General features: G+C 38.1%; 1 protein-coding gene across 6 annotated transcripts in view; it reads right to left on the bottom strand.

The window, feature by feature from the left end:
* The window catches only part of LOC129705599 (liprin-alpha-1-like), a 107,206-nt gene that overhangs the window by 40,216 nt on the left and 44,797 nt on the right, over positions 1-22,193 (bottom strand). For all 6 annotated transcript variants that reach the window (XM_055649206.1, XM_055649209.1, XM_055649207.1 and 3 more), the window contains exons 3-13: positions 21,264-21,428; positions 18,313-18,387; positions 17,714-17,818; positions 16,688-16,909; positions 15,373-15,519; positions 14,578-14,712; positions 10,067-10,150; positions 8,719-8,850; positions 6,401-6,463; positions 4,444-4,535; positions 2,087-2,237 (exon numbers count right to left, since the gene is read on the bottom strand). In XM_055649206.1, coding sequence (XP_055505181.1) covers positions 2,087-2,237; positions 4,444-4,535; positions 6,401-6,463; positions 8,719-8,850; positions 10,067-10,150; positions 14,578-14,712; positions 15,373-15,519; positions 16,688-16,909; positions 17,714-17,818; positions 18,313-18,387; positions 21,264-21,428 — 1,371 coding nt within the window. The remainder of the gene's footprint in view (positions 1-2,086; positions 2,238-4,443; positions 4,536-6,400; positions 6,464-8,718; positions 8,851-10,066; positions 10,151-14,577; positions 14,713-15,372; positions 15,520-16,687; positions 16,910-17,713; positions 17,819-18,312; positions 18,388-21,263; positions 21,429-22,193) is intronic.

Here is a 22,193-nt window from a genome sequence, read left to right as displayed (position 1 = left end):
TATAGAATTTTGCACGTCTTTTGTGCTTTCCAATTATTTATTTTATTTTTGCATCTACATTTATATGTACATGATTTACTTATTAACTAATATTGGTAATATAATTTAAATCATATGGAACAAAATATGTAATGCAAATGTAGATATTCCTGAGAGATGTGGAAACGGAGAGGAAAATTCAAACTTTATATTAGAAATTGCTGCTCTCTGGAGAGGGATGGAAGCTGCACAGGTCAAACATTTTCAGATGTGCAGCAACGTAGGCAGAACAGTATTTGACTCAGACTATCATTTGCCTCCACCAAAAACTTTAAAATTAATATGTAGTAAAATAAATAAAACCTAAAAAAAAGCAAAATAAAAATAAAAATAAACAACTTAGGTGAACCCATGGAATATATTGCCAAAGAAGGCTGTAGAGCCCAAATGGATAATTTTAAGGCAGAGATAGATAGATTCTTGATCAGTACGGGTGTCAGGGGTTATGGGGAGAAGGCAGGAGAATGGGGTTAGGAGGAAGAGATAGATCGGCCATGAGTGAATGGTGAAGTAGACTTGATGGGTCGAATGGCCTAATTCCGCTCCCATCACTTATGAACTTATCTTTGTAATGCAGGGTAACGACTAATTGAAATGAACAGGGGTATTTGTTTATGTGCCACTCATGGCTGGCATTAAGCTAATGGGCCAGATACTATGTACGTCCAGTTGCTCAGTTGGGTACGATCGGGAACTGGAGTTGGGAGTGGGGGTTGGGCAAGGCATCAGAGTGGCTGGTGTTTCCGGCGTTCATGTTGCAGTTTGCATATACGCAATGAGGCCCTTTATAGGCCTAATGAATAGAAGGTTGTGAAATATTTTATTTATGTTTTCTTGGACAGATATCTGTTTTTATGACTGTTTTTACTTGTATTTTTAATGTTGCTGTTTTTACCTGCACTTTTTTAAACTATTCGTACTGTTTTATCAGGAACTGGATTTTTTTTTTTTTTTAAATCGTTTTTATTTTATGCGTGAAATGTTTAAGTTTTTATGTGCGATGCGAGTATTCCCTGGGAAACGTCTTCTCATTTTGCACTGTACAACTGTTGCTTTGCAAGATGATAATAAAGGATGATAATGATAATGATAATAATGCTATTTACCATGATAATGAATTAAAAATTGTCACAAAGAAAACTATACTTTCAGATTTTCAAATTATAGTTAAGTTACTATTTGACGTGTCTTTCTGAAGCTATTTAAGATTAAAAATTGGGCAGGTAGCACAAGACAACTTACATTCTGTAGAAATCCGCCAGGAATGCAGCAGGAAACGAAAGCAATGTATAACAATTAAATAGTACATAACACTCGCGTGTTTCAGTGAAATAGGAGTTGAGATTACATTGCAAGGGGAGTTTAATATTCTCTAAGAAAATATATCATGAAAGAAACATGGCTGTCAAATGGAATAATTGGATTGAAAATGTCACACTATTCAGCAGGATAGGGGAAGCAAAACTAACAGGACACAGGGCAGTGAACCTGTGGAATTCTTTGCCACTGAAGGCTGTGGAGGACAAGTCAATTGATATTTTTAAGGCAGAGATAGATAGACTCTTGATTAGTACGGGTATCAGGGGTTATGGGGAGAAGGCAAGAGAATGGGGTTAGGAGGGAGAGCTGGATCAGCCATGATTGAATGGCGGAGTAGATGGGCCGAATGGCTTAATTCTGCTCTTATCACATGACCGAAACTCAATGTAGTAAAGCATATAACTTGCTAATGCCAATAAGCATCATTCGAAATAATCCTCGAGCAATTAAACATCAATGTCAGACTCTTCATGTTACATAACACTAGGATGGATTACAGGTCAGCCAAATCACCATAATGGAAAAATACTTTACTATAATGAGCAAAGATTTAAGGGAAATAAGGGAACCAATGTTCGTGCATGGATTCCAGAACAGTACAAACTAAAACTATAAATTTTAGTTGCCTTAAAGATAACCACATCGAGTCATGGCAGAGATATTTCAGATTCTAATGATGTTTCATCTCGGTTTTTTAAAAACAAAGAATAATGGCAAGAATTGTTACCTTTGAAGGTTCATCTCGCAGAGCTGCTAAGCGGCCTTTCTGAGTTCTGCGCAATACTGGAGTGCTGTTGTATGGATCTGGGAGGGCATCTCCCTCTGACGCAGTTGGCAACGGATACCTATAATCCGAGCTGCTGCCCAAATGCGGCCGGCTGGAACAAAACAATTCAAAATTTGGGGTAAATACAGTGATTTGGCTTGCATGCAGCCTCAATATTACACATAGAACTACAAGGCCAAAACTGTATTGCCAAATCGCATTCTCAATGAGCATGGGCCCCTGCTTGGTGAATTGAATTCATGTCTAGATTTCAAGAGCAAAGCTTGCTTAGATAATAATTCATTAATGGTATCCCGGTATTATCTAAAAGATCAATGGCAGTTCTCAACATTAAATATTCCTTGCATAGAAAAGAATCACACCATAAAAATAGTTAAAGAGTTGTCTGCAATTAAATGAGCCGATGGAGAAATAGTGACCGACATCTCTTCCATGCTTAAAAATATGAAGGAAATGAAGGGCTGGGGATTAGTGTTGGAAAGTGGCATCAGGTAGATGATCAACCATGACGGCGAATGACAAATATATGACAGACCTGAGATGCTAAAAAGCCTACTCTTGCTTCTACTTCTTACGCTATAGTATTCTTACATTTATGCACCAAATAATCCATCTATGGAAATCTTGTATGCATTAGCAGTTTCAAAATCAGGGTCCATGAACAGATGATTTGAGCTCGTTCGTCAGATGGTTTTAGGAACGCAAAGAAATTGTTGTTTCAGGAATTAAGAAATTAGGACATGGCCATGCTCCAAACAGGCCTCTATTTGTAGTTCTGAAGACTGCATATTGTACAAACTTTAGAAGTAAATCTGCTGAGGGAAGCAATGCTTACTGCAGGTTTAGTTCTGTGGGAATCAAAACTTCTCAACATTGCTGCCAAACTTGCACAGAGTAAATCGGTGTTAGTGTCCACATTCATTCCAGGTTCTGTGCTCTAGTATTGTGACAGGCTCAGACTTGCACGTCAAAATGGGTTCGGATTTCAGCTTTCAGTTACATCAACACTGTAGTTTGTTTCAGCTAAACACTTCCGTAGAAAAGTAACTCGCCACTTGTCTGCTTTATCAGTGATAATAAATAGCGGAATTTTCCCTTTAGCGGGCAGATTCCAAATTGTCTCCGTCTCTCTCCACCCCTTCCCCCCATCCTACTCTCCGAATGGTTTCATTGTCCTCCTGATTAAATTTTACTGATTGTATGCCTCCTTGTCACCTTCCCCATAGAAATTCTACATTTCCTTAATCATCGTCCCCTTTGATCTGTGTTTTCACCTTACCCTTCCATATCTCTATGTCTGACGAAGGGTCTCGATCTGAAACGTCGCCCTTTCCTTCTCTGCAGAGCTGCTGTCTGTCCAGCAGAGTTACTCCAGCATTGTGTATCTGTCTTCGGTTCAAAAGTCTAGATATTGCTCAAGTTAGAAATGTCACCTTTTCTTCAAACTATTATTTTAAAAAATCTCTGCAAGATGCTAAGTAAAAAGGTAGAAATTGAAATTGCCTGTGTGTTTGAAGGACATCAGGGTGGATGAGACCCCAAGGCTTAATGGGTTCCATCTCAGGTTGTTGAGAGGCAAGGAGTTTTGCTGGTACTTTGACAAAGATCTTTGTATACCCTCTAGCCACAGATGACTGAAGAATAGCCAATGTTATTCCTTTAAGAAGGGGAAATGGGGACAAACTAGAAAATTATACGCAGATGGGCCTATATCAATGGTAGGGAAAATATTGGTTTTCCCCTAATAACTGAGGGGTTGTCTGATAGAAGTAGATAAAATTATGTGAGGCATAGATAGAGGGACAGAAACGTTTTCCCAGGGAGGAAATGTCAAGTACTTGAGGGCACAGCTTTAAGATACGAGGGGCAAAAATTTAAGAATATTTGCGGAGCAAGTTTTTTTTTAAAATATAGAGATTTGCCTTGAAATGCTGTGAAGTAACTTACAATTAAGTTAATGCAAAAAAGACAAGAATTTTTAAATTAATGCAACATGGAATGAAAAGTCAAATAGCATATTAAAGTTTAGGACATTATGCTACTATAGTTATGTGAGTTGTTTATCTTTCAGTGATAGCATGCAAAGCCATACCTTGGCAGTGTATATTAGAGCATTTTCTAATTTTAGATTCTTAGATGTTATTAAATTGCCCAGAAATATATTTTGCAATGCTTCAATAAACAGGCCAGGGTTCAAAAAAAAAAAAAAAGTTATGATACGAATTATAGAACAGGCAATAGAATAATAAAACAATTTTCTGCAAATTGGTAGAGATATTGTTACTTTTGTGAAATACCTAGGAGGTAGAGGATCGGCAAAAGAAGTCGCTTTCACTTTCCACTGATCATTTTCAGCCCGTGAGGTTTCAATTTCAACCATCAACTGATTCTGAAATATAAAATATTAAGTTGCTTGAAAACAAAATTATTTGAAAAATATTGCAAGATAATGAAAGTTTATTATTAACTACACCAAGTGCAGACCAGTTGGGTCTGCTCCAACGCAATATTCCATCACTCACCTGTTCCCCGAACGCAACCCGTTCCCCCATGTAATATTCCACCACTTTCTCTCCTCTCCCCACCCCTCCCTCCCCTCCCCCAATTCTCGGCACAGTGAAATAATGCAGGGGTCGGGCTCCAGGGTGACCCGTGTGGGGGTTTGGGGGGTTGCATCACCCCGTGTGGGGGGGGGTGGGGATTGGGGGGGGGGGGGGGGGGGACTGCCGTTGGAGCGCTGGAGTGCCCCTCCCACCCAGAGTGCTTTGCGAACTGCCGTTGGATCGCTGGAGTGCCCCTCCCTCCAGGAGTGGGACGTCCCGTCTTGTGAGTGCATTGTGACGTTGTTCGGATTATTTTTTTTTCCAGAAATGGGTGAGTTTTTGGGGCTGTTTTTAAAATGTCAAGAATTAATGACTTCGTAAATATAGGTGGGAATGCGACGGTAAGATGTTTATCGCCACCACAGGAATGATGCGAGTAGAATGTGTGAAAATTGGAAGGCTGTGGCCGAGCGTTTGGAGGAAGATAGGAAAACCAGATTGACACATCGTGGGCACAAACAAGACTAAGACTTTTAGGTATATAGAGATGTGCAATTTGTAACAGTTTCAAATCATATTAGCGCCTATCCCCTAGAAACGATAATTTTAATGCATTAACAAGTATGCATTAAGATCCCCAGGAAGACAAATGTTGATAATTTTATATTTAAAGTCAAAACATTTAAATGGGTCAGTCCAGTTATCTTTGTTACCCAGGTTTGGAAAATATCAGCAGGGAATGTTCTTCCAGAAGACTTTGAAATTCATTTGCAGAAAGTTTGGGAAAGATCCAGCAAGCAGGATTTTTCTGAGAAACACCCACCTCGTAATGCATTTTTACAATTAAATTAACCACAAATTAACCTCATGTCCTAACCAGTGGTTTAAAAGATGTCAGAGGGTAGTCTACCTCCTGAGATAGAGGCAGAAAGGGAATGGTCAGAGATCGACGTGAAGATGAGAGCAGTGTGGGAATTGGCAGTAAAAGTAATAAAGTTGTTAAGTTCTGCATGAGTGCAAGACGCAACACCAATGCAGTCATCAATGCTTTGGAAAAAGAGTTGAGGGAGAGAGCCTAGGTAGGACTGTAGAAAATGCTGTTTCACATATCCTATGAATATGATGTGTGAAAATGGGAAAGTCAGTCAATGTCAAGTGGCAGTTGGCAATGAATAGATTGAGAGATGGTAAAGGGCCAGAGGGAGATTTCCAAGTGGATCGAGAGTACTGGGGACAGGTGAAAGGGTCCTGGTTTGGGGATGAAGGGTCCTGGTTAAAGAGGTGGAAGAAGAATAAGCCAGGACCAGAATTAATTGAAATGGGGAAATAGAGGAATGAAACCAAGGCATCTGGTGAGAACTTTATTCGGAATCAGACGGGGGGGGGGACAAATGGAAAACTGAAAATATGTCTTGCAGATCGAGAAACAACTATGTTTCTTTTCCCACAAGTGCAACCTGACCTGCTGAGTATTTGCAGGATTTTCCTTTTTAATTTTGGATTTTTGACATCTGCACGTTTTGGATTTGCATTGAAGAGTTTAAGATGAAAGCTCGCAGTTACACAAAATACATATCGATAAGTGACAATCGAAGCATTTTAAGTACCAGTGTAGGTAAATTAAATTTCTATGTGTGCTTCAAGGCTATGAGATAGAGAATCAGAATGCACAGGATTATGAGAAATATCACAGCGTGCAAAGGCAGCTCACCTTCTCTTGGTGCGTCTCTTCAATCAGTTGTTTTGTATTTTCAAGTTCTCGAATAAGCGAATTCTGAAATAATATTTTCCAGGACAGTTTTTCACCAAATATTGCTTAATTCAATATAAACTTAATAAAATTAACATTTCCCAATGAAAAAATACATGACATCTCCATAATAAGATTGGGAATTTTTTTTTTCCATTTCTACCCCTTGATTCCAATCATGAACTTCATCCCCTAAATTACTTGCATCTCTCTACATCCACATCATTCTCAAGACAGGGACAAGACTCTGCAACAGACTTCTTCATACTGCTGGTGAATATAACAAGCTGGTCCTTCTATTGATTTAATTTTGTTTTCCAATGAGTATCTATTGGAATCACATGGTAAAAAGCATGGAGGGCCTTTGCATGCCTTGCATTTTACACAGGGGTCACGTCCCGAAAAAAACATTGCACAATTCAGAAATGCATAAATTAAACATATACATTTAAATAGATGTAAATTTATGTGCGTTATTTCAAAAATACAGCGTGTACATTTGATTTGAGTGTTAATTAAACAAGCATGTTATTTCAAAAATATTTGAATCAAACACATGCAAAATGCAAGGTATCTGTACATCAAATGCAAGGAAGAATAAAAGAAAGTACGATGCAAAACTCTGGATAGATTACCATTGGAGTACCGCGTGCAGTAGTGGCCCAATCTTTGGAACGGTAAATTGGCCTTTGAGGCAGAGCAATTTATCAGAATAACAACACGATTTCAAATTATATATTTAGCAATGTTACAAAATTTTGAGATTTTAAAAATCAAGTCTACAATTTATCCCATCAGATAAAGTGTAAAAAGAAGTTTAATTTGACACCTAATTCACTTTCATATCTCAAGTATTTAAAAAGGTATGGCCATTTTCATACTCGGAAATTAGCATCTTGTTCCCTATTGATTTTCTATGGACATAACAAAAAAGCTGTGATCGTGGACAGTCAAAAGCACATAACTTTCTTAAAAATTAAGAGAACTGAATGAAATTTTTAGTTATCATAGATTGAAGCATTCTGAAACAAATATAAAATAATCTTACTTGGATCACCTGAAATTAAAGCATATAATTAGTTAGTTACCCAATTGTAGCTAATTTCAGACTTCAATTACTAGATCTAAACATCTATCCATTTCTTAATAAATGATTAACATTTTTAAATAGCCTAAGCGTCCAAATAATATTCACAAATAATTCACAATAAAACATGATTTTTAAATCTCATTTACATTAATTTATAGGCCAAATGGAAGAAATTTAGTGTTCAATTGCTGTAAATTAAAGTCCATTTAAATCAGCTTTCTAGTGGGATCCTGTGAACGCGCTGGTTTAGAACGTTCACATTGCACTAGATTTGTGCCCCAAATGCCCAGAAAAATACTGCGGGATATAATGGGGCCCAAATTAGCTACTCGCAACATTAACTTTGTATAAAGGGATCTTAAGAAGCCCTTTTTAACGTAAAAATAAACAGCCTACCTTCCGTTTTCCCCTGTATGAGATCCGACCCGTTGTCGGCGGTTTAGAGGTTAATTTTTAACCTACTATAACAAGTAAAGAAAGTCCTTAAAACTAAAAATAGCTCCAGCTACGGAATCTTCCAGCGATTTTTCGTTAATAATTAACTAGGCTGAAAAACCCTGATTTGAACAGCCTAGTGAAAAATCGAGTTTTAAACCTGCCCCCCGCTAAACGGCGCCAAAATCGCGCACAAGGGCTGGGACAGATTTTCAGCCACGCTTCAGGTAGGCTTTGCAACATACCTAATATATTGCAAAGATAAATAAACAGCTGTATTTCCTCCAAATGAAAATAGGTGGTTGAAGTTTTCCAGAAGGGAAGGAAACATATGGAGTAGAAAGACAATTTTCCCACCTTCTGGGCTGCCTATAGCTAGGAAACATTGTGTGAAAATTTTAGATTGGCTTTTCAGTGGTGAAGATGAAAAGTTTCTAAATTTGATACTCTTCTGCCAATGACAACTGATGCAAGGCCAATAGTTGATTTTAATTCAGAGATCACTTTGCTTAGCGTATATTTATGAAAAGATATGGGGCAAGTGTGAGGTTAGGTTGCAAATCTGTTACTGAGCAGAGAAAAGATTTGAGGGACTAAATGCCCCTTTTCCCTTTCTTATGTTACTGTGCAGTGCGTCTGAGAAACAGCCCAGTGAACTGATAAATAGACCAAGTTTATACAGAGAACACCATCTAACTGCAAGGATCGAATAACCTTACCGGAAATTTATTATTTTACATTTAAAAAGGACTACCTTTTCATCTAATGCAGCCATTCTTTCCTTCAGATGTAGCTGAAGTCTTTCATTGGACTCTGACAGCAGTTTATCTACCGTATCTGATAAGCGCTTGTTGTGTTCTTCGTTCATCTTTTCTCTCTGCCGAGCCTTATGGATAAATAATGGGTAGATTAACAAAACTAGATTAACAAAAATGCATTAACTACCAGTAGGTCAATATGTAATAAATAAGGTAATTTTTACACACAAGAACATGCTTAATCTCAAAAGCATGCACTTGTCCAAGTGAATAAGAACTTCATACTCATGTTAAACATATTCATATTTACCTCATACCCAAAAGCTTTACAACGTATGAAGATAGATATTTGGCACACAGAAAAGAATCAAGTTTAGTGACAAGCTATTAAAACATTTGGCTATCCTGTCTTACCCATGAAGCGTTTCCCAACATTTACAGTTTTAATTTCAGATTTCAAGCATCTGCAATTTTGTGCTTAATTTTCAAGTATTTGTCTATCTCCAAAATGTTTACGGTCCAAAATGATTTTTTTGTGATCATCGTTTAAGGGAAAAGAAAATAATGCGAAAATCATCCAGCACTGTGATTTTAATGTGGTAATTATGTTTGATTAAAAATTGGAATTAGCCTGTTTATGAAATGTTATTTAAACTTAGATGTATAAACATAAGGGGAGTATTCTTAGCCTTAGCATAAACGTGGGAGACACAATCCCAAAATTCAGTAAAATGTGCATTACATTTTTTCCTAGATTTAGTGTGATAAATAACTAATATTGACATCCAAACAACACATGGAAAACAAAAAATCAATGATTTTTATTGAAAAGCAAAGTAATGTATTTACTCTGCAACTGTGCAGGTGACAGAAAGGTCTTTATGTAACGTACTGGAGCACAACCTCAGCCTATTCCAAACAACGGGTACTCTACTACAAATAAGTGCCTTTTAACTCTTGTTCTAGTAAGTGGCATCCAGGATTTCGGGTAAGGAAGGTGCTGAGGATAAAGAGAATTGTGTAATTTTATTCCCCACTTTTCAATATATTTAAAATATTGATAATATAAAAGCATGCATGTCATATCAAAGTTTTAGATTTTTCTGAGTAGTCAGCTGAAGAACTAAAAGCACTTCAAAATAACTCTGATTGCCACTGCAACGGATTTGGGAATTTACTTTTGAAGTAGAGTAGTCCGCAGTCGATATTGTGAATAAATCTATAAAGGATAGAATCCATGCACTAATGTTAGGAGCTGCGTAAGATTCCATATTTAGTTTCAGATTTATCATTTTAGATTCAATAAATGGCAGTAACATGAACACCCCCCCGCAATCAACATACTCGCTGCAATTCTTGATTCTTTTCTTCGAGCTGTGCCTCCAACTGCCGTAACCTTTCTTCAATGTTTCCATGCCTTTCTTCAGCCTGACAAATAAATAAATATCATTGTCAAATAACTCAAGGATTGCACTTTGAAATGATAAATCTCTACTAAAGTTCAAAGTTTCCCCAAGATGCATAGTTCCAGTTTAGAGTAAGCTTCAGCCAGTGGTCACAAAGCCTGTTGTAAGTGGCATTTTATGAAAAGATGACAGAAGCAAAATGATGATTTAAAGAATCGTTGTGCGTATTTTTGAAGCTTTAATGTTCAGCAAGCTCATGACAAGGTCTAGGTTTCAAATGCCACTGATTGCGGAAGGCAATAAGTCGCAAGCACAAGGCAGTGACTGGAATATTGTATATTCTACCTTCCTAAGCATGGAGCTCAGTTCCATCAGTTTAGCCTCCATGAGAGTAGACTCTTCAGAAGAAAGGGAAGGATCAGACTAAGAAAGGCAAAAAGGTACAGGAAACAGTAGAAAGGTTACTGTTGTTAAGACTATCATACTAATAGGGAAGAGAGAAGATGAATACTGGTTAAAAATTAGTTTATTCAGAAATGTTAAACAAGTATGAAATAAGAGGATATCAGGCAAAAGCTCATGGAAGAGGACATATACATGGACCAATTGTTATGTACACTGACTTAAACAATGTGCAAGTATTAACAGAATGGCTCAGAATTATGCACATATTAAAAATATTATGATATGCAATTAGTTACCCTAAACAATTTTTGCAATTTATGGATATGCAATTTTAATCTCAAATTATATTTAAAACTGATTCAATTGATTATTATACTTAACAAAAGTCAATCTTCAGAAGTACACAAAATTGGATTTCCGTGCAGAAACCACGCTTACTCATTTTGTCCATCATCCATACCAGATGTACAACACTCCGTCAAGTCGCCAAGTCTTCAAGCTGCAAATGGGAACGGCTAACACCCTGTACTGAAGATTTAACCTCAGGAATTGGGGAAAAAAATTACTCTTTTAAAAATACTTGGCTGCCTGCGACTGTTGAGATCTTATTATAAATTTTCTGCAGCTCCCCCTGTAGCTCAGAAATAACTTAAGGCAGATCCCCAAAGACAGCCCACGTTGTACTCATTTCAAATCTCATAGCACAGGCACATTGGGGACCAATTTCTATCTCCTTGTCTGCTGGACTATAGGTTACATCTTGCCAACATAATGAGAGAATTCTCAATGGTGCAGAGTGCGAACACAGTGAAATTCCTTTTCATACAAACAGTTCTGTCAAGTAATGCTATGTCCCTGATTAGCTTCGATTCTGGTTATCCCTTAGCTTTGGGCCCTCGGTCTGTTCAACTGAAGTAGCACGTGAAATGGTTACCAGCTTGACCCAAGATAGCTTGCAATAGCCCTCACTTCACAAATATTAAAGAGGCTATGCTAACAGGAGTGTCCAATTTAAGAGGAACATTGAAATGACCTGCATTGCCTTAAACAGGTATCAACTTTTCTGGAACTATAATTGGTTCATTATCCTCTCTATTTTCCTTAAATTGTATGTGAATTCAATTTAACATCCATTTGATTATATTAAGTGCAACAAAATCCCTGAAGTATAATGATCAGAAATTTTGAACAGTGCCACGAAGTGCAGATGTCATTGCTTTGTTCCACTTGGCTTTGTGTATGTCTTTGTATAAGAAGTTTAAGCAATCAATATGCAGCAGCTCAGTTCCACAAATATTAGGATCTGAAAGGAAAGGACATGCAATGGGACAGGGCAGCAAAGTAGGGTCAGCTGGATTTCTCTTGCATAGAGCTGGTACAACTCAATGGGTCAAATTACCTCTTTCCATGAGATCAAAACAAAAAAGGGACCTCCTTGTGAGAAATGGAAATGATGTGATACAATATTCTTAGCAGATTTACATGATGAAATTCGGATGTTATAGTGCTACACTGTAATAATCAATTATACATAGTAAGACATTGTTTCTTGATCCTTAATACGGAACCGTGGAGCAAATGTAATGACATCTAGGTCATCACATTTGGGTGAATTTCCTTTAAGCTGTGTAATGGACAGGTGGGTTGAAAATTGGCTTCATGAAAGAAGCAGAAGATGGTGGAAGGTTGTTTGTCATACTGGAGGCTTGTGACTAGTGGTGTGTCTCAGGGTTTGGTGTTGTGCCCATTGTTGTTTGTCATCTATATCACTGATTTGGATGATAACATATATGGCATGATAGCAAAACAACACTAAAATGGCTGGTATTGTACTGTAGATAGTGAAGATGGTTGTCAAAAATTGCAGCAGGATCTTGATCAGTTGGACAGGCGAGCTGAGGAATGGTTGATGGAATTTAATAGCGAGAAATGTGAGGTGTTGGAGTTTAGGAAGAGTAACATGGGCAGGACCCACACAGTGAATGGCAGGGTTTTAGGGAATGTTGTAGAGCAAAGAGATTTAGAAGTGCAGGTACATCTGCAGTGCGTCTGCAGGACTGGTGGGCGGCAGCTTCAACCACCCCGGGCCGCGGTGTTTGAGCCGCGGGACTGATTTATAACATCGCCCGGGGGGTATCGCCTCAGCGCAGAGGTAGAAGAGGAGGGAAGAGACTGCAGACCTAAGGCTTTTGCCTCCATCACAGTGAGGAGATGCTGGGTGGACTCACTGTGGTGGATGTTAATATGTGTTTATTGTTGTTTTTATTGTATTATATGTATGACTGCTACAATTTCGTTCAGACTTCGGTCTGAATGACAATAAAGGTTATCTAATCTAACATAGTTCATTGAAAGTGGTGTCACAGGTAGACACCCTTGAAGGGTCTCTATCCGAAACATCACCAATCCATGTTTTCTAGAGGATGCCTGACCTGTTGGGTTACTCAGCGCTTTGTGACCAATTCCAACAGTTTTGCAATATTAAACCCCATCATCAAAAGACAGAAGTGATTTTGTTCGGACCTAATGGCTGCCGTGAACCTCCCTTTGTTGACTTGGGTCCACTGGCAGTGTTCGTAAAGCCAACAGTTTTAAACCTGGGTTTTATGATGGACGGTGATTTTAAATTAGATAAACAAATAGGCGCAGTGGTTAAGTCCAGCTTCTTTCACCTAAGGAAGCTGGCAAAGGTGAAGCCCATTCTCAAGCGGCAGCATTTTGAAACAGTAATCCATGCCTTTATTTCATCTCGGCTGGATTACTGTAACGCACTCTACTCTGGAGTCTCACGAGCTTCGTTGGCTCGTCTCCAGTTGGTCCAAAATGCTGCCGCTCGCCTTTTAACCGGAACTCGAAAGAGGGAGCACATTACGCCAATTTTGGCCTCCCTTCACTGGCTCCCAGTGCACTTTCGAGTTCATTTTAAAATTATTTTATTTGTTTTTAAATCATTGAATGGCCTCGCCTCGCCTTACCTCTCTGAGCTGCTCCACCTATATGCTCCTGCCCGGTGCCTCAGGTCAGCTGCTCCTTGAGGTACCAAGGTCTAAGCGGAAGCTCAGAGGGGATAGAGCCTTTTCTGTTGCTGCCCCGGCACTCTGGAACACCTTGCTGCTGCAGATCAGACAGCCCCCTTCACTGTCCATCTTTAAATCCTCCCTAAAAACTCACTTTTATTCACTGGCTTTCGACACTGGCTGAGACTTTGTTCCTGTTTTAGTGCTTTTAATCTCTTTTAATTTTTACTGTTTTTATAGTCCTGTCGTCTTAATGGTTTTAGTAGTTTGTAATAACTTTTTGTTGACTTCCCATGTACAGCACTTTGTGGTAACTGATGTTGTCTAAAAGCGCTTTATAAATAAAGTTATTATTATTATTATTATCCAAATATGCCTATGCCATGTTCACTTTGCTGGTATGAAACAACAAACTGAAGCAGCTCGTCTTCATTTGCTTAGAGTGCTACGTATGATTTTGATGTGGTGATTATTCTTCTTTCTTTTATTTAAGGTTCAAAAGTTAAAAATTTGATAAGTGACTGTTTCTCAGAACACCCTTGCAACGAAGTACAGAATCAAATGTACTGCTGCAGGTACCGATAATGCTCAACGATTTAGATTTGCAGGATAAGTGCTGAAAATAACAACAACATTCAAGCCAAAGCAGTCCTGTGGACAATATTCTGCAAATCTTATCTATGATAACATATTTTGTTATCTGAGCATAAAGCACCTATCACTTAGTGTATTAGAACTCAGAGATGATAAAGGTTTTAAATCATACAGACCCAAAGAGGCAAGATTGGTTATAACCTCAGAAATTTCATTTTTCCATTCTGGATAATCATATCCTTTTTAAAAAGAGGTAAAAATCCATAAATAATCCATCAACTTTGAATTTTCAAAGTTTGTTACTCAGCATTAAGTAAACGTGATAATATAGGAAAAATGGTAGTTCTAAAGGATGCAGTTTTCCGCTTCACTTTTATTTTACGGTTTAAACATGGTCAATAACTTAATGCACCTTGTAGATACTGCATCCTACCTTTGTGAGAGCTGCCACTCTTTGTGCCAACTCTGCCTCTACTTCCGGTAGGGTTTCTGCCTTTCTGAGCGTCTGTTGGAGTTTTTGTTCAGCTAGTTCCAGCCGCTCCTGCAACTGACGGTTCTTCTCTTCACTCTATATTTAAAGCATGTTACATTTAGTCAGTTTACACATAGTTAGAGAATCATTTGTAAAAAAAAAAAAAAAAAAAAAAAAAAAAATACCTATCCATACAGATCAGAGAAAATCCAACTAACATGGGGAGAGAATGAGATTTTAAAGTACTTAGCCAAACAGTTGTGGCATGAAGCTCAAGTTGAACATTCGATGGTAATGAATGGATATTAGATACGTTGCTTTTAATCAGGGAATTAAATAAAGGCCCTTATTAAATAAAGCCCAAATCTCATGCTTGCAGGATTCCACATCACGACTAGGAATTCTTCCAATATTATCTTCAACTTTCTTCACTAAGTGATTTTCCAATCACCGTCTGACAATTTCTGGTCTTGCATGTAACAGAGTAGACTCCGGGGTGGAAGATTGCAACCTTCACGTGGTCTGCCCTGTTTCGACGAATGCAATCAACCGAATAAGATCAAATAGAACAAGTTGTCCTACAACTTTAGGCTGTGCACGCCATACGCAAGAAGAAGAAGAAGAGTAGGCTCCCCCCAATAAGCATCATCTCATGTTTCTCTCTTTTCCACATGATGTTATTTTCATTTGGTGCTTTATCGATAGAAACAGGCACAATAGAATACTTAGAACATTTTTGTAAATGAACGCAGATACCTGTATGTACATGGCATCTTTGTTGGCAAGTTCGTTTTCAAGTTTATCATTAAGATCGTGTACTGATGTAGTTTCTCGTTGTGCATTGAGGTAGCGTTTTTCAAGCGTTGTTATCCTTTCCTCCATGTCTTCTTTTTGAGCCATAGCCTATTATAATTAGAAGTTTGAGGTTCATTTACTGCTCCTTCTCCATTCAATGTATCCACCACCCCCATTCAGTCTGCTGGAGTAAACAAATCCTCCATTTGTCTGCACGCCACAAGCTTGTATCACATCCGACCAACTAGAGAGCAGTCTTGAGCTACCATCTACCTCATTAGAGACCCTCGAACTATCTTTGATTGGACTTTACTGGACTCCATCTTGCACTAAACGTTATCTCATGGTATTTCCTTTATCAAGTATCTGTACACTAGTGATGGCTCAAATGTAATCATGTATTGTCTTTCCGCTGCTTGGTTAGCACGTAACAAAAGCTTTTCACTGTACCTCAGTACCCGCAACAATAAACTCAAGCATGTTTGAGAATTTTGATAAATGTTGAGGTCACCTTAACGTGCTATGAAAATGTCCTTGCATGTCCCCCTCCCCCAGGTTACAAACACCCAATTTGTGGACAGCACATGCATGCACCCGAACAGTTGAGAAACGGTGGGGTTGGGGGCATCGCCTGCCGGCGGGGAATGGTACGTTTTTACGTGCCTTCGCTCCCGGTCCCAAGCCGAACAGAGATGGAAGCACTGAACAAATTTATTTGCTCACGGGTCTATTGAGACCAGCTATCAGCCATTCTTCCCACTCCTGCTCTATCTCCCATCAAGATGATCCTCTCCCATGCACTACTTCTGTTTATTTCTGATATGAATTGTTCAGGTCACGAACAGTTTTCAGGAACGGAACTTTGTCGTAGACTGGGGAGGACCTGTGTGTCAGTACCCACTGCACGGAAATAATACTTTTCCTAGCCAGATATATATCCTGGGAACACAATGTAATTTCCTCCAATGTCTCTGCCATGAAGCAGCCAGCATTCACTATCTTACCTGGCAGCAATGAAACATGAACATGTTCAATTTCCTAACACAGGGAATCCACCCATCAACCTGCTCTATGGTTCATGACCATGTATTTGGTAAATAGTTACAGAACATTGAGTTAATAATAACTAGACACTAGCTATGATTCCCTGCCTCATCCATGCAGTTATGCACTTTAAATGTTAATAATAACTAACCAAACTCTTACAAATCCTTTTATTCATCACTTTTCAGCATGTAATTCACACTCTTTGGTAACTTTACCTTCATATTCTTACCTCGCGAAAGTCCCTCTGAAGCTTAGTGTTTATTTCCTCAGACTTAATCAAGTCTTTGCGGGCTGTATCCAGATCCTCTTCAAGTTCTGATACTCTACCAGAGAGAGCAACCAGTCGATCCTTCATCTGCCCGTTTTCCTTGCTTTGTTTATCTACTGTTTCCTGAAGCTCTATTACTTTAATCAAATCTTCATCGTGGCTGATAGAACTATTAGAAATTCTCTAAAATAAAAAGCACCAAAAGTCTTACGTTAATTGCCTTTGATTGCAAACTGGCTTTTCCAAAGAAGAATGCAGCAAAACTCCTTGCGAAAATGTGCAGTTTTGAGAATGCATACAGAAATGGAGGTTACCATTATTTGCTGAACTACATTTTTGATTGTGGTAAAGTCACCAGCAAATCGATGCATGTGACGATATAAACATGGGAGATTAAGCCCACCATGGACTGGATCCAAATGCAATCCTACCAAGAAGCAAGCTAATAAAACTCTATGGTCCTCATGCCATTTTAGTGGCAGTCATCGTTTATGCATTAAGTCGATTGGAACTACAAGTCTTTAAAGAGCAAGCTGTGTGTCAGGTCCATATGACTTGCCACCTTCCCTGCCACTGTGCTCATATCAAATTTGTTTATGAAAATTAAGTACATTAACATTTTTGTAAGAATGCAAGTATTTTAATGTGCTTTTGAAAAATTATCCATATCTGCTTTACAACGGTATGAAGCTTATTATGTAATCTCATGCTTTGAATCTTCATTTCTTAAGAGATCATCCCGTTGTATCAATTAAATTACTGCATGTATTGTGGAGGAAGAAACTGCAGATGTTGGTTTAAATCGAAGATAGACAAAACGTTGGAATAACTCAGTGGGACAGGCAGCATCTCTGGAGAGAAGGAACGGGTGACGTTTCGGGTCGAGACACTTCTTCGGACTGGAAGTATCTACCAGTCAACAACATGGTTATTTATAGGAAGGAAACAAACTATGCAATAAAAAATATATATACTTATGAAACATACCACGCCATTTGTGCTAGGTAAATTATCACCACCACGATTTTCATCTGATGTATCTGCTATGCTTCTCTTTGGAGGATGGATGTTTTGCACTTTAAATAAGGAGAGCTGAAAGAAATTACAGTACATCACATAATTAAAATGAACACATTTGTAATTCATAAATGTTTCAATGAAGTTTTCTGTTATAAATACATTAGCTGTTAAGTTAGAGAATGTAAATGTTGCCAATTATGCATTGCCTGTGCAAAAAAAAAAAAATTTCCTTGGTGGAAAGTTCAGAATTCTGCCTAATTTTATAAATCGCAGAAGTTGAAAATGAAAATAGGTTAATGGCAGCAATGACCCACCCCATACATGGGACACCTGATGCCCAAGTTAGAATTTAATGCATGAATTTAATGCATCCAACAAAAGCTGAAACATCACCAAATGCACCATGGCTTGCAAATCTAGTTTTAGTGACCTTTCCAGTGTTACACTCATTATATGCGCTTATATTTCTGTACATTCCCAGAGTTTGTTGTTTTAGACGCACTCTGAATTGTGGTAGAACATTCAGGTGCTGTAAAATTCCAGGAATGCCCAGCATTAAAACCCACCTCTTTCTCTCTAATTACAATTTCTTCTTCTAAAGCACTAACTCTTTCTAGTGCTACTCGTAACCGCTCCCGTACCTGGAAAAGAGCAAAATTTATGTTAAGAATTCAATATGTATGTTGTGATTTTCATTTTTATTTGAATTAATAAATACATCATTAAAGTTGGTTTCTGGCTCGATATTGGGAATTAAACTATTATGTGTACTGTCGTGCAATTTCTCAATTAACTATATAACAGAAAATACATAAAGAGCGTGGAAATTTCTTAACATCTTTCTTCTTGGTTCAGCAGGTTTTGTTTGAATCACTCTGGAATGTTTACAGCAGCCTTTTGTAAATGCAATTTGCTTTCAAAATCTACAATTGTTTCCCCCACCCAACTGCTTTGACATTCACTTTATCTATTCCGCAACAATCAAGAATTTTAACTCTTTTAATTCAGTCTTCATAAGCACATGGGGAAGAAAAAGAAAACTTATTTGTAGATATGATTTATAAAAGAACTCTTGCTGCTGTGTAGCCATAAATTGTTGCTCAGAGGGCAGGCAGAAAGGGCATTTAATGCCTTTCATTCAAAGCCATTTTATAACAGAACTGTAGTTTGAACAATCGCTACTTCCAAGGTCACAATCTACACTTTCCAAAGCTTAAGGTTTGGTAAAGCAAATGGAGCAGGGCAGAAACAAGAAATGCAAAAAGTAAATGCATAGTGCAATTACCAATTTAATTTATCACAGAAATGCAATGCTTGTAATATTATGTAAATATCATTGATTGAACTAATTTCAGCAATGACATCATAAAGTCAAGGTTTCTCAGTGATATTCAGATAAAATATAACCCATGCCAAATTGGCTAATGAAGAGCTTAGAGAACTGAGCTGACGGCAGGGAATGAAAAAGATGAAACCTGAAGGAATGGATAGGTTCAGAAAAGGGTCTACTACATTAGATGAACAAGTAGATAAAGTAGTGGCCAAATTGGGGCAAGCTTAATTTTAATGGTGATAGACAGAAACATGCAAAAGTTGATTGGAGTAGTTAGTTTGCGAACAAAAGAACACCGGGGAAAGTGGGGTGTTTTAAAAGTGTGGGAGTAAGATTTCAAGATCTGAACGTTCCTGTAAGAGTTATGGGCAAGGCAGGTAGAGTAAGGAAACTTAGATGAAAGAAATTGAGGCATAGGTATGGTATAGGCAGCAGGGATCAAGCGTATTCCTGAAGAAGTTTAGGAGATTGGGGAGCATGCGCAAGAAGAAAATCAGGAGAGCAAAAAGGGAGGATGAGATAGTGCTGGCAAATAAGATTACGGAACATCCAAAGAGATTTTAAGGGTAAAAGGGAAACGAGAGAGATTAGGGTTGCTCTGAAGCCAAGGTGGTCATCTATTTGTGGAGCTGCAGGAGATGGACAAGATCCTCAATGAATATTTCTCCATTGTTTTTCCCCATGAAGACATGAAAACTAGGGAACTTGGGAAAGATAACGGCCTTGCGGGTCAGTCCATATTATAGACAAGGAGGTGCTGGATGTAATGCGTATGAAAGTAGGTAAATTTCTTGGGCTTGAATAGGTATAGTCAAGGAGATTGTGGGAAGGTAGAGAAGAAACTGCAGGAGCCATGGCTTAAATATAATTACATAAACTGGCGAGGTGTCAGAAGACTGAAAAGTGGCTAATGTTGCATCTCTATTTAAGAAAGGTTGCAAAGAAAAACCTGGGAACTGTAGACCTGTAAGTTTAACTGCAGTAGAAAAGTATACTGGAAAGGATTCCAAAGGATAAAATACACATGCATTTGAAAAGACAAGGGTTGATTGGCAACATCTGGCATGGTTTTATGCATGGGAGATAGTGACTCACAAATTTTATTGAGGTTTTTTTTTTTTTTTTTTTTGTAAGTAACCAACATTGATGAGGCCAGGCCATAGATGTTGATTATATGGACCAGTAAAGCATCCAGTAAAGGTTCCATATTGCAGGCTGTTCTAAAAGGTTAGGTCACAAGGGATCCAGGGAGAACTAGCTGACTGATAAAGAATTGGCTTAATGGTAGGAAACAGAGTGAAGGTGGAAGGATGTATTGAGGGCTGGATGCCTGTAACTAGAAGTGTGCCTCAAGAGTTGGTGCTTGTAACTGCTCCCATACCTGGAAAATAGCAAAATTTGTGTTAAGAATTCAATATGGATGAATTCAATAGGCATACCATATGTCATCTTCACCAATCTCTACCACCATAAGGCCACAGAGTTGAAGAAATGCAGAATCTTCGGCAGACTGCAAGGAAATGGTTCCAGAAAGAGAGAGGGATGAGGCTCGAGATGGATTTGAGCAAGTTGATCAGAGTTTCAGATAATCAAAAGGGTGATGAATGGTGAGGATGGTGTGAATAAGAACAAGTAGAGGTTAGATAAACTGAAGTTTGTGCATGATATGGGTTAGATGGTCCAAAGAATCACAACAATTTAATTCTGAAGATAAAAGAAAGCAGTGCTGTGACAACAGGAGGGCCATAACATTAACACTCAAAATCTGTTAATAAGTAATAAAACATGGTGACTCATTATGAGGGAGAATGGGATCCAAGCATTTCCCAATTATTTGCCCTCACTCCCTTTGCCTCAAAGCAGCTTTTGATAAAATGTCCTTTTTATTTTAAAAACGATGGATAAAAGATACCTGTTCTTGTTTAAGATATCTTCCTACCTATATTCTTCACCAGCCCCAATTCCAACCTGTCTCCTGCAGGTTCCCTAGAAACAGTAGCACCCCAACCAAAATATTTAACCAAAGGTTTAAATCAGCCAAAAGGTTGATTATTTTTAGGTCAACTGGAGTGAATAAGATATTATCTCAGCATCATCTTTGATTAACGTAATCTGAGAAACCGGGAAAAGCAAACCATTGTGAAATTTAATGACGAGATAATTTGATATTCAGAAACACAATACCTTTTCATCTAAAGCTTTGTGGTGTTCAAATAATGATTTGAGTGCTTTAAGAACTTCCACTTCACTAGATACACCTGCTGGCGATTGAGCTTGTCTCTTCACGACAGTCATTCTGAGTGACCGCTCGTGTCTGGAAACAAGACATTCAAGGTGTTCTAAAAGTAGCTGCAAAATAAAAAAACAATGAATGTCATATTTAAACACTTTCACAATATCTCCCAGTATTTGTCTTGTAGGAGCACTGGAGTCGCAGAATAATTCATTTGTCACAATGAATTATTAAAACTGGTGCTATAATAACAATTATAGGTTTAATTTTGTAGGTCACACCCCACACTCCCCAATGGGAATTAAAAGTAAATACACTGGAAGATTTTATATACATACACAGGCCGCTTCATCATGTTCAACAATTTAAAAATGACCAGAAGTCAATAGCTGAAATAAAGTCATTCTGAAGGATCTCAACTTGAAACATCACCCATTGTTTTTCTCTAGAGATGCTGTTACTCCAGCATTTTGTGTCTACCTTCGGTTTTAGGCCGATTTTAGATATGGTAATTTTAATTTTTAAAAGCTATATGTATTTATTCTGTTTTTATAAACTGCACATTAACTGATTGAGAAACATTTTTTTCATTTCATCTGTGTATAAGTAAGTAAACATAGAAACATAGAAATTAGGTGCAGGAGTAGGCCATTCGGCCCTTCGAGCCTGCACCGCCATTCAATATGAATGGCTGATCATCCAATCAGTATCCCGTACCTGCCTTCTCTCCATACCCCCTGATCCCCTTAGCCACAAGGGCCACATCTAACTCCCTCTTAAAATAGCCAATGAACTGGCCTCAACTACCCTCTGTGGCAGAGTTTTTCACCACTCTCTGCGTGAAAAAAATGACATTAAAGTAAATACTGAATACTGATTTA

Source organism: Leucoraja erinacea, chromosome 18 (assembly GCF_028641065.1).
Source record: "Leucoraja erinacea ecotype New England chromosome 18, Leri_hhj_1, whole genome shotgun sequence".
NCBI lineage: Eukaryota > Metazoa > Chordata > Chondrichthyes > Rajiformes > Rajidae > Leucoraja > Leucoraja erinaceus.
Note: the sequence above shows the minus strand (reverse complement) of the source record. Positions and strands in the feature narration are given on the sequence as shown.